General features: G+C 41.4%; 1 protein-coding gene across 1 annotated transcript in view; it reads left to right on the top strand.

The window, feature by feature from the left end:
* Positions 1–748: 748 nt before the first annotated feature.
* The window catches only part of LOC104267141 (lens epithelium-derived growth factor), a gene marked incomplete at both ends in the record, with an annotated part of 33,364 nt that continues 21,084 nt past the window's right edge, over positions 749–13,028 (top strand). The window contains 3 exons of the mRNA XM_009870242.1: positions 749–825; positions 7,790–7,928; positions 12,632–12,748. Coding sequence (XP_009868544.1) covers positions 749–825; positions 7,790–7,928; positions 12,632–12,748 — 333 coding nt within the window. The remainder of the gene's footprint in view (positions 826–7,789; positions 7,929–12,631; positions 12,749–13,028) is intronic.

Genomic DNA, 13,028 nt, shown 5'->3' with positions numbered 1-13,028 from the left:
TGGAGCCGAGTAAACCGCCAGCCGTGCAAAAATACCGTTCCCGGATAACTGCTCTTTTTGCTCGGAAAAAAAAAAGCCCGAAGTTATGGGAGGGTTTCCCTCTACTTTAAGAGCCAGCTGTTCTATAACGGCGCCTTCTGCAGAACAAGCCGAGTGTCTGTGATAAGCCCGCCCGTCCTTCCTCGAGTCGCTGCTCCCTTGGAAGAGGCGCGACAGGTTTTGTGACTGCTGTAGGTCATTTGAGAACTGTGGGAATGTAGATAAAAGGCTAATTATGAGAGATTTAGCTAAGGTGATGGGTTAAGAATTGGGGTTTTTTTAAAGTTTTTGACCTTTCCTTTTTGTAGCACTTTTTTCCTTTTTCTTTCCTTTTTGTAGCACATTTGGGGTTGGGCAACTTAACAGCTCAGTGTAAGTGCAGGAAGTCGTGCTATTGCATATAAGAAGGGGTGGTATCTGGATGGATCAAGCTGTGCTTTTTACCTGTAGCATGTCATGACTCTCCTTTTAAAGAAAGTAGTTATGTGAAAAATGTTACTGTAACGTGAGAAATGTTGTAATTTCCTATTGCTGCTAATACTGTCTTTGATTCTGATGTATTTTTTAACATGCAGTCAAAGAGAGATCTTGAGACCTGCTTTACTTCTCTGTGGCTTTTTATTTTTTGATACTTAGCACTTTTACTTACTTCCCTCTAGACTGTTCTTAACTGTTACTTGACTTGAATTATAGTCTGTCTTTTCCGTAGGTGGATGAAGTTCCTGATGGAGCAGTAAAACCTCCTACAAATAAAATGCCTATTTTCTTTTTTGGCACGCATGAGACGTAAGTCCTTCATATTTAAGGGTCAGACCTTTCTCGTTGTGGAATGCTGCGACAAGAAGTTATCAGCTTGTCTGAATGTATTGTATTTTAAACTATCGTATTCAGTAGCAGACCAACTCTTCCTAAATAAATCTCTTGTGACATGATATGCTTCTCTAACATTTGCTTAAGCTATTAAAGGAAATGGTAGATCGTGTACACTTCCCTTGTCTGAAGAAAAAAAATGCTGAGCACTTACAGCTTTGCTTTTCTTCAGTAATGGACTTTATTTATGGTCCTATTTATCCTCAAAATTGTCAGCAATACATTTTCAAAGAAAGTGACATAAAGCTCAGAACAATGAAATAGGAGAAATTAGAGAAACAGACAAATAATCCTATATTGCTGTTTGTTTATTTGTTTTCTGGGGAGGTTTGCTTTTCCTAAGATCTGGGGAGAAGAATGAGGAAGTGCAGTTAGCTGTATTATCTATCAGCCTGCAAAATGTTTCTCTTTCGGTACTTTCAGCAATGGTAGCATTTTGCAGTCATAGAACATTTTATTTGGGAGACTGTATTCCACTGCTAAATTTGATTGTAATTATACTGGGGGTTATGCAGTTCTGTCTTTTGTAAGTTGTCATGTTACTGTATGGCAGGACTGCTTGTCCTAGGCTATTTCTAAGACTTCAGATTCAGTGCCATATTTGACTGATTTATGGATTTGGGGTTGTGTTTTTTATTACTTAAAAGACAAAGCCTATAATGGTGTGTTTTTACTTCTGTTTTTATTAGTAAAATGGGAAATAGAAGTTGTGTAGACAAGTCATCTGTTGCTTGCATTTTGTGGAAAGGCCTTATTTTCTTTCATCTTCCTAAAAATCTATTAAGCCATGCTAAGACAAGATACATTACCATGTTGAATTAAAGAGTAAGCATCCTTTACTCTCAGGGCATAACTTGTTACTTGATTCTTTAAGAAGTGATTTCCCTTAGAAAAATATTTCTATATGGTTGGCTAATACACCTGTTTCTTTAGCAGTTTCTTTAGCATTTCTTTGTTCTGATCTTTCAATAGATCTTTCAAGGGCACAGAGTTTTTAGTGGTTTTGTTTGTGTGTATAGTTTTGTAGGCAAAGAGAGGTTCCTGAAATTTTATTTAAGGTCGTGGGGTTTTAATCTTGTCCATTTTTTAAAATAAAAATCTTCATGCATCAGTTTAACTTTTTTATTATTTTTTCCCATCAGAATTTTTTTTGGCAATTTGATCCTGCCCTTGAGGATGTGTGTGTTATTCTGGATTGTGATGCGGTTTTCTGCAGTTGTAAATAAGTTCAGGTACACTATTTGAGTGAAAGGAAGCAGAAATATTTTCTTACCTAAAGCTTTAAAGACACTTTTTCAAATTTTGAAAAGCATCATAGATTCATCAAATCATTTAGGTTGAAAAAGACCTTTAAAATCAAGTCCAACTGTTAGCCTAGCAATGTCAGATCCACCGCTAAACCATGTCACTGAGCACCTCATCTGCATGTCTTTTAAATACCTCCAGGCATGGTGACTCAGCCACTTGCCTGAGCAGCCTGTTCCAATACTTCTTCACTGAAAGAGTTGTTAAGCTTTTCCTAATGTCCAATCTAAACCTCCCCTGGAGCAACATGAGACCGTTTTATCTTGTCCTGTCACCGTTTACCGGGGAGAAGAAACTGACCCCCACCTTCTTTCAGTTGTAGAGGGAGGTTCTCCTCCCCCTCTACTCTGCCCTGGTGAGACCACACCTGCAATACTGTGTCCAGTTTTGGGCTCCCCAATTCAAGAGAGACAGGGACCTACTGGAGAGAGTCCAGCGGAGAGCTATGAGGATGATTAAGGGACTTGAACATCTCTCCTGTGAAGAGAGACTGAGAGAACTGGGGCTGTTTAGCCTTGAAAGGAGACGGCTGAGAGGGGACCTTATTAACATACATAAATATCTGAGAGATGGGTGTCAAGAGGAAGGTGCCGGTCTCGTCTTGATGGTGCCCAGTAATAGAAGAAGGAATAATTGGTGTAAGTTAGAACACAGGAAGTTCCACCTCAGCATGAGGAGACACTTCTTTACTGTGAGGGTGACAGAGCACTGGCACAGGCTGCCCAGGGAGGGTGTGGAGGACATTCAAAACCCGTTTGGACGCGTTCCTGTGTGGCTGCCCTAGGGGATCCTGCTCTGGCGGAGGCGTTGGACTAGATGATCTTTTGAAGTCCCTTCCAACCCCTAACATTCTGTGATTCTATGATTCTATAAGGTCTCCGCTCAGCTTCCTTTTCTCCAGGCTAAAAAACTGCAATTACCTCAGGTGCTTCTCATAAGACATGTTCTAGACCCCTCACTAGCTTTGTTGCCCTTCTCTGGACAAACTCCAGCACCTTAAAGCTTTTGTTGGTGTGAGAGACCCAAAAGTGAACATGGGATTTGAGGTGTAGCCTCACGAGTATGGAGCCCAGGGGACAAATTCCTGCCCTAGTACTTCTGGCCACACCATTCCTGATACAGGCTAGGATGCCATTGGTCTTCTTGGCCACCTGGGCACATTGCAGGCTCATATTCAGCTGGCTGTCCACCAGCACCTCCAGGTCCTTTGCCACTGGGCAGCTCTCCAGCCACTCTTCTCCAAGGCTGCGGTGCTGCCTGGGGTTGTTGTGACCCGTGTGCGGGACCCAGCCCTTGATCTTGTTGATCCTCTGTCGTGGGTTAGGGCTGGGCTGGCCACTGAAATGCAGACAGACACTCTCTAATCCTATCTTTCCCCACCCTCCAAACAGGAAGGAGAAGTGAGTAAGGCAGAGAGACTTACAGATTAGAGAAGAAAACTAGAACCGTTTTAATGAAACAATAGAAATAGTAGTAAAATGATAAGAACTATATACAACTATATATAAGTCAAATATTCAATGCAACTCACTCCTCCCCCCCAATAGCGATCACTGATGCTGCAGAGCGGGCAGCACTGGTGAAGCCCCAGGCTCAGCAGCAGCAGGAGCTAGATAGAGGGAGCTGTATTCAGGAACTTGGGATCAGATCAAAAGCAGGAGATTGGATGAAGTCCTCGTGGGACACCAGCTACTGAAGGAGGAGGCCTAAACTCTCGTGATCACTCAATTTGTACTGAGTATGACATACATGGAATGGAATAATCTTGTTAGTTGCCTGTCCTGTCAATTACTCCCTCGAGGTGCAACTTTTTACTTCCTTGTGACCCCTCTTACTTCCCAGCACCCCCAGCGTGGCACACAAAAGCCAGCAGTCACCTTGGTTACTATAGGAGCAAATATCAGCAAGAGCCTTTCTGCATCCCAGTCCCTGGCAGAGGTGTTATCACTGCTAGTAGCAGGCACTGTCTGCGAAACATGGTGCTAGCTTTAGAACGTGCAGCCTTTTAGAAGAGACTGAGGGTGCACTCAATCCTCTCATACAGAACATAAGGATGCTAAACAGAACTGGCCCCATAATACTAAGCCTATGAAGAGCAACACTGTTGACTAGCCACCGGCTGGATTTAATTCAATTTCCCACCACTCTTTGGGCCCAGCCAGCTAGCCAGTTTGTCACCCAGCAACGGGTATGCCTATCCAAGCCATGGGCAGCCGGTTTCTGCAGGAGGATGCTGTGGGAAATGGCGTCAAAAGTTTTACTAAAGTCCAGGTAGACAATGTCCACAGCTCTCCCTCATCCACTAAGTGTGTCACCTTGTTATAGAAGGAGATCAGGTTAGTCAAGCAGGATCTTCCTTTCATAAACACACGCTGACTTGGCCTGATCACCTGGCTCTCCTGTATGTGCCACGTGATGGCATTCAAGATTATCTGCTCCATAGTGTTCCCGTACATTGAGGTCAGGCTTGACAGGCCTGTAGTTCTCCAGATCCTCTTTCTGCCCTTTCTTGTAGATCAACGCCACATTTTCTAACCTCCAGTCTACTGGGACCTTCCTGATGAGCCAGAGCTGTTGGTAGATGATTGAAAGTGGCTTGATAAGCACTGCTGCCAGCTCCCTCAGTACTCTTAGGTGGAGCCCATCTGACTCCATAGAGTCGTGTGTGTCACGACGAATTTTAAATTTAGCTTAGGGTCCTCGTACATGCTTGGGTTCGGAAACTCTCATTTTTGTCATTCACATGGGTAAATTTGAAATGTCGGTTCTCACTTTTTGATAATTTGAAATGTCTGCTCCTCACTCTTTGATATTATTACAATACAAGGATATAATGCAGTCTGTTTTCTGTTAGGCTGTAGGTTCAGGATGACTACATTTCAGAGATCCATACAATATAGCAATAATTACTGCCTCTGTTTCATACACATTGCAAAGTACAGGATGTTCCATGACCCAGCTGTCTCATGGCATGTGACTTACTGTGTGCTCCTTAGAGCAGTAATAGGTGAAAATTTTATGTTTCTTGACTTTATTTATTGTTGCTTAGAGTAGATACCTGGTAAAAAAGAAGAATGGCATTCCATAGGATGTAGGATTTTTTAGGCTTGTAGCTGTAAATAGTGACTTAGTGATTCATCAAGATTTACGTAGAGCTAACAATTTTCTGTACTTTTCAGTGGGAATTCAAATAAGTTTGGTGAACTCTTTCTCTGATGTGCTTCTCAGAGTTAGTTCCGCACCTGTGGAAGAGTTACGCACAATGTACTTTCAGTATGTTTCTGGCCTATACATAGATAGCCTGTCTTACTGTAAGTAATGGCAGCTCTGGAGATCCAGATAATGAGTTTAATCATGCTAAAAAGTCCTTCTCTGTAAAGGATGATGTTTTCTAGCTGTGTGGATGGTTACAGTAAAAAAGAGGAGCTCTAGAGAAGAATGAAAACAAGACTGACTTGGGAGTAATTCTTACCTGACTTTTAAGAATAGTATTAGTTCAGTTTTGCAGATTACTATACACAAGTATAAACTTGTGCTTTGATTGCTATTGTTAATTTTTCTTTAAGTTTTGTTAAAACATAACAAAATGTGTTGCTGCCTGTGTACAGTGAACAGGTACCTGCTTCTTAAAACACGTTTTGGGAGTTTGCTTGAGGTGTGTTTTGTTTATTTCCATGCAGCCTTAATGCAGCAACAGTACACTTTCCCAAAAGAGTAAAATGGCTACTATTTTAATAAAAGCTTTATTTGGATCTGTTATACCAGTAAATCACATCAGTGCAAATTTTAGTTGGTCACAGATAAACTGAAGGTCACGCTGAACACTATTTTCTGGACTCTACACACTAAGGTAGTCTCTTTTCATTCAGGTATCTTGTTCTTTTTTCTTTTTGGTACGTGGGTACCAATTTTTTGGTACTACCGCAACCCAGTAAGCTACATGGCCTTTTCACGGTAGCTGGTTTTTTTTTGTTTTTCAAAGCCTCAGCAGTATGGGTAGAGGCTTACAAACCTTGGAAAAATGCTTCCCTTTGAGGAATAGGGAAGAAGGGACACAATGTTTCTTACTTTTACTTCTCATGGTTTCTTATTTGCCTCTCTCCCCATCTTTTTGGTGTGCTTAAGTAGGCTTTGCGAGTGCATATTTCTTGCCCTGACTGAATCCTCTCTAACCATCTTCTGGGAAGAGTTGAGGGATTTGCAGGCTAATCTGTCATCACAGCTTACTTAATACTTTGTACTCGTATGAGAGTGTTTTACTGCTCGGGTAGGAAGTCCTTAAGCCTTCTAAATGATGGTATGTTCTTTTTTTTGTTTAGTAGGGTGTAAGTCTCAAGATGCTCTTAAAGATGATGAAGAAAATAGGAGAGTGGAGTTTAGAATTACCTGTTTAACTTTGCCATGAGACAGTAATTTAGAGAGCAACTATCTGCAACTTCACAAATAGTTGGATTCCTGTGTACATTCTGGCAAAACTACGTCTAGGCACAGAGTGAAAATAAGAATGTACCACCAAAGTGTTGTCTTTTTCTGTTAGCAGCATATGCAGTGCTACAATGAAATCTTAAATTGAAAGGTTGTGAAAGTAGAGCAGGAATTAAATGGCCTTTGATGTTCTTCAACATACAACCAGAATATTGGTTCTCAGTAGTATGTCATCTTGTTTTCCCAAGTCTAACTTAGAGAAAGTAGTGGTGTGGATACTGTGACTTTGACACATGAGAAAACCTACTAGACTAAGAGCTTTAGTTACACAGCTTGCAGGAGGGGTAGTGCTATTCAGGAGTGTTGTTGTCTGAGAAGAATACGCAGGCAGTGTTAAGACTTCCAGTACCGAGAGTAGCGTAAGTAAAAATCAAATATTTTTAAGATTTGCTTCATCAAGAGAAGAATTGGAGAGAAATTTAAAATAAGGAACAATTTAAACTTTTTATTGGTTAAATTTTGTAAATCAAGATATGAAGTCCTGTTGTTGCATACTGAAAAGCTGCAGAATTACATAGCATTCTTACAGGCTTGGACAGTCAGTGTATTCAAGTGCTGCATTTTCATGTCCTCTACACTAAACATTGTTTCTCAAATTTTGTATTTTAATGGGATTATTTCTAAGTAAATAGCTGGGAAAGATTTTCTTTTTAGCTTCGAGCCATTTCTTCTCCTTTATGTTGTTGTCTTACCATACATTGTCTGGGTTCAAGGACTCTGTTCTTAACTTTTAAGCCTGATGATTTTGCTAAGTAAGAAATTGCTCTTTCTGTTTGTTTGCAGGCTACTCAATTTTTAATTGTTCTAGTTCAGCAGTTGGTTGCAGCAGTGAAGATGCAGCATCAGCTGTTTCTTGCCCAGACATTCAATAAACCCCCTGGGAAGGAGGGGGTCCATATGTATAGTGTTAGTAATGGAAAACTTGGGCTGCTGAAGGCAAAAATTGAGAAAATTGGAGTTGCTTGTGTAGCAGAATTAATTGTTGCTGTAGTAATAAATTTCATATCTTCACATTCAGCGATTACTTCTTTAAAAAGACTAACCATTTGAAACAGGAAATTTTATTCTTTTTGTTCTTTTTCTCCTTAAGGGCATTTTTGGGACCAAAGGACATATTCCCTTACTCTGAAAATAAAGACAAATATGGCAAACCAAATAAAAGAAAGGGTTTTAATGAGGGATTGTGGGAAATAGACAACAATCCCAAAGTGAAGTTCTCTCATCAGCAGGTAAGTCCCGCGGAGTCTGCAAATCTTTATTGCTCTACTGTTAGGGGAGGAAAAAGGCAATGAGTGTTTCCTTCCTTTAGGGTAATGAATTATTGCTGTTGTTCAACTTTATTATTCTTTTTAATTCATCTCTAGTATTAATAGGGTAAAAGAAATGGGAGATGTTATTTAACTAGGTTTATCTGTTTGTTATAGTAAACTCATGAGGGTTCATGTTGTCAATTTCAGCATAGAAAGTTTTAACACTTTTTACAGCACACATCAACTTTTACTTAAAACTATATATATGTTCATAAGAGACTTATCTTTGGAACTGTATAACTGCTTGAAAAGTGGTAGTTTTTTGGAATCTCAGTCACTCTACTTTCTGTACTCCAAACCCCAGTGTTTTTCTGCACAAGTAGGATCCTTGTAAGATTTCAGTACGTGCTTGCTTAGTGTATTTTCCTTCTAGTAGTTAGAAGCAGTGTGATGCTTGCCCTTTGGCTCCAAACTGGCCTGTGACTTTCTCAATTTAATTTTTGTTTTATCAATAGTGGGTTTTTTGCGTATCAGTAGCTCTTCATTTCTTTCTTTTTAACTTTGAAGCTTAAACTGGAGCTACGCAGTGCTATAAAAAATCCCAACTGTGATCTGAAGACATTGTCTTGCTCTTTATCTTTGCGTACCTGCTCTAATCATTCTGTAGGCTCTTGCTTTTTCTCTCTGCACTGGACTGTGGCCACGTACTGGGCCTTCTAGATAATCCTGTAGGAATAATAAAAAGAATTGATATCTTGTGGTATTATTTACTGCTTTTCAATTGGCTTCAAATCTTTATGCCCTCGACTCCAAAATCTGAGGGATCAACTTTGAGGCTCCCCTGCTGCCATCTGCTAGAGGCTCCAGGTAGGACCCAGTATCCCCTACTGCAGTGTATGGAGCACATTTTTAATGTCCTGTCCTCTTTGGAATGGCCAAAGTGCTACTGCATGGACAATCTCATTTGGTTTGTTCAGAGGCCTGTTACTGTTCAGGGCTTCAGTTAAAATTGTGGTTTTTTTCAAGTCGCTTCACAGAGAGATTTCACTGTCTGACTGTTACCAGGAGTATTCATTCAGAAAACCACAGTGCATAAGAAAGCCTGTGTTTCCTTTTTGTTAGTGGCAACATAGCTGATGTTTTCTTATTCACATGGGTTGAGATCTGGCGGTGCCCATCTTGCTTTGGTGGTAGCTCTTTCACACGGTCTTTCTGTGAACTGGCAAGGCTTGTTCTAGAGCTATTGAGTTGTTTTTGCCTTTTTTTTCCCCACTGTTTCTCTATTTGTGACTTTCCACAAGTCATCTTTAAAATCTGTTCCTGTAAGTGAGCCTTAAAATTACTGCAAGGAGAAACTGGTCTTAATGGGGTGCTTCAACTGTAGTACTGTATCCAATTCTGAGCTCCTTAGTACAACAAAGGTGTGGACATGCTGGAGAGAGAATCCCACGAAGGGCCAAGAAGATGATGGACTGGAGCATCTCTGCTATCAGGAAAGGCTGAGAGAGCTGGGACTGTTGAGCCTCAGGGGGTATGTTGTCAATGTATACAAATACCTGTAGTGAGGCTGCAAAGAGGTAGAGCCAGGCTCTTTTCAGTGGTGCCCAGTGACAGAACCAGAGACAGTAGGCAAGAATTGAAACATGGGAGTTTCCCTCTGAACATTAGAAAGCGTATTTGTTCCTGTGAGGGTGACCAAGCCCTGGCACGTGTTGCCAGGGGAGGCTGTGAATTCTCCATCATTGGAGATAGTCAAAAGCCGTCTGGACATGGTCCGATTCAGACCATGCCCTGCTTGAGCAGGAGGGTTGGCCCAGATGGAATTACCAAATGAATGAAGTAATGCAGTGGACTTGTGCACGTTTTGTTCTGAATGTTCTGCTCAACTTTAGAAAGCCTTTCTTTTGGTAGCCACCTCTTTCTGTCTTGTGCTATGCACTGTTAAAAGTAAGTTTTATTCAGAGCAAATCAAGCCATTAAGATTTAGCCAGCTCTTGCTTTTACTTCCAGGCAGTTCTTGTTAATGCTAAAGTACATCTGCTAATGGCTGACTAGGAGTGGCTTTCTGTAAAATAAATCATGATGTAAAACAGGCAGAGTAAGTGTTACTTGATCTGAAACAAAACCGCCAGTAAAGGTCTGCTTCAGAAGTAGAGTATCTTGGATCATGTCAGGGCAATTGACCTAAAGTTGTGAATCTTCCATGTTTTTCGCAAAGCTCAGTTCGTAGAATTGAAATGTCCCTGTTCCGCAAAGGGTTCTAAGTAAAGTGGAGGAACATCCCACTTTTCCAAGAATAAAGAAAATGGTAGTGTATTTTTTGGCTGTACTTGTTTCAGCTTGTGTGCTGAAATGAGCTTTGTTTCTTCAGTGCTTTACAGGATAGCATACAGTTCACACTATGAGGCTTCAGAAGTACAAAATTTCCCGTTCTTGTTCTTTCCCTTGGAATTTGATGATGTTGCAGCTTTCCTCTTCTTGAGGATGTTGCCTTAGCATCCTATTTATTCTCAAAGCTGGAGAAACAAGTTCATACAGTTTCTCCCTTGTGTCAATAAGGGAGGGATGCTTGTCTGTAGCTGTCTTAGTTAACAGGTAGGGGGGTTTTGTGGGGTTGGGCTTCTGAATGTTTTAGAGAAGAAAAAGAAGTTTAAGAGTGCTTGATGCAGATATTTAGACAGCTTTACTGGGAGTTTATGGGAAAGCTTGTACCTGTTTTTACAGTAGCAGAGAGGTTGAAATCTGCTTCTGAGGCCCCCACCTTCCCATCTTTCCCAGAGAGGGGTATGGTACAGCCAACAAAACACCGATGTTGGGCAATTTGGCACAGTTCAGCCAGCTGAAATAAGCTTTTCCTTACCTATTTTGGTAACAAGAAACAAAGACAAAGAAAGGCGCCTCAGCTGCCCTCCAGCCGCCTCTACTCCCCCTCGCTGGTCTCCAGTCCCCTCAGCACACATCTCCCTCAGTCCCTTGGGTGAGGCCATGGTGGCGCAGGAGACTGAGGCCGGTGTGCGGTGCTCGCTTTGCTTTTGCTGTTCCTCACTCCTTACTCAGCGGCGTGGACTTCTCTGTGGTCCCCTCAGGACTGTCCCTTCCGTCCGCTCTCTATCCCTGCTCAGGCCGCTCCGCTGAGCTGGAGCCTGGCTGGGCCAGCTCCTCCTTCCAGTGTCCCTCCAGCCTCATCTCAGCATCCCTCACGCCCTGCACTCTCCCCGCCACACCTGTGTTGGCTGAGGGGTGCAGTTTGGGGGTGGTGGGAGTCAGTTTGCCTGTTGCCAGGCCAGCTGGGGCTGGTTGTAACCGGCTCCGGGCAACCCTGGGCCAGTTTCCACAGAGAGGAGTGGCTGTGGGTGCTGTTCCCTGGGGCCCTGTGTTGAGGGGAGGTTGGGCCTGGGCTGCGGTTGATCTTGAAAGTGAAGACAACTGGTTTTGAGGACTGAGAGGAAAAGGAATGTAAATATACTGATCAGTGAGGACGTGGTTTGTCCAGTGATATTTTGAAGCAGAAGAGTGTGTTGCGGCCTATTAGTGTTGCAATGCTGAGTACACTGTGGCGAGTGGATGAATATTTTAGCTGAGATCTTGGAGATGAATGAATGTATCTTAAGATATTCCGTGATCTCTCTGTGTTTGATCTAAATGCGATTATTTGATTTTAAAACAGATTCTTAAAGAGTTAAGTGAGGTACAGTTACTGGACAGTAGCAGGGAGGACAGTTGAGTTTTCAGAGCCTAAAAACTCAGGGTGAGTAGATAACTTTGTGTTTGGCCACACTGCAGGTAAGGTCAGAGGGGAGTGCGTAATCACACGGAGATGCTGGCAAAATTGAGCTTTTATTCGGGGTAAACAGTAATACTACCAGCTACTCATGTAGAGGGCTTCACTTGCAATTTTTTTTCTTTTCCTCTTCTTTTATTGGGTGGACTTTGCCTTGGTAAGTCCTCCTTCTCAGCTCCTTTTTCTGTTCAACTGCCAGAACTGTCTGGAATGTTCTGAAAGCAGTATTTATACTTCACAGATGTTGCTTGTAACTGCTAGTAGGGGAGGTGGAGGACAAAAAGAAGATTGAGGCTTGGGCATAAACCCAAACCCACTTCCTCAGTGGGGGAGAAATGAAGAGTGAGGGGATTTCTATGTGCTTTATTTGAGGGAGCTAATATGTGAGAGTGAGAATGCTATCTATGATGTAATGGAGTAAAAAAGAATAGTTCAGACTTTACCTCTTTGGTTACTGTGGTTTTAGCTTTAATTCTTCATCCTTTTTCATAGTCTTTTTTTTCCGGTCATACTTGAGGGAAGGGGTAGTTGGCGCAGTTAGGATTGATAGTTTATATAAAAATTCACTTCTTGGCAGTAGCATCCCCAGTTGTATTTGACCAAAACCAGCCTGTTTTTTAAATTACACTTAAGAAAAACTTTACACTACAGTGTTTTTATTGTGAAAATAAGTTATTGTAGCATTAGAGCTTGAAAAGAATTGATGTTGAAAACGCCACTTAAAATGGAAAGTGTGGAAATTAATGAAATAAGATCTATTGTAATATTGTAGTTCTAATAAGAGATTCCTTAACATGATGCTTTTTTCAGTAACTTACAGGTGTCAGAACACCTCTCAGTATCATTGTTCTGTAGTTCATGAAGGGATTTAGATCTCATTTTTGACATTTTTGTATTCAAGTCCCATCCAGCTGTTAACACTGCTATCAAAGAAACTGTTCAAGAAAGCAGCCAGGAGCCTGCTGAGGGGAGCGAAGAAAAAGCAGGAGCCAAGAGAAGAAAGTCTTCTGTCCCTAAAGTGAGTGACGGAGTTTGTCTTTTGTTCTACCAGAAATGTTTTAAAGTCAAAACTGTATTGCTGAGATTTTAAATACTTTAAACAGTGTTTTACTGTTGCAACTGCCTTGCCTTTGTTTCTCTGAAGAAGTATATATAGTAATATTTCTGCCCTTCTGAATTCCTTTTACAGTGCTGCACATGTTTTTGAAAATGAGTTTCTTTACCAGCCTGTACTTCTAAATCATTAATACACTTAAAGTAAATTCAGTTCTAGTCAGGAGAGGGTGAAAATGATCACC

Source organism: Apaloderma vittatum, unplaced genomic scaffold (genome assembly GCF_000703405.1).
Source record: "Apaloderma vittatum isolate BGI_N311 unplaced genomic scaffold, ASM70340v1 scaffold13400, whole genome shotgun sequence".
NCBI lineage: Eukaryota > Metazoa > Chordata > Aves > Trogoniformes > Trogonidae > Apaloderma > Apaloderma vittatum.
Note: the sequence above shows the minus strand (reverse complement) of the source record. Positions and strands in the feature narration are given on the sequence as shown.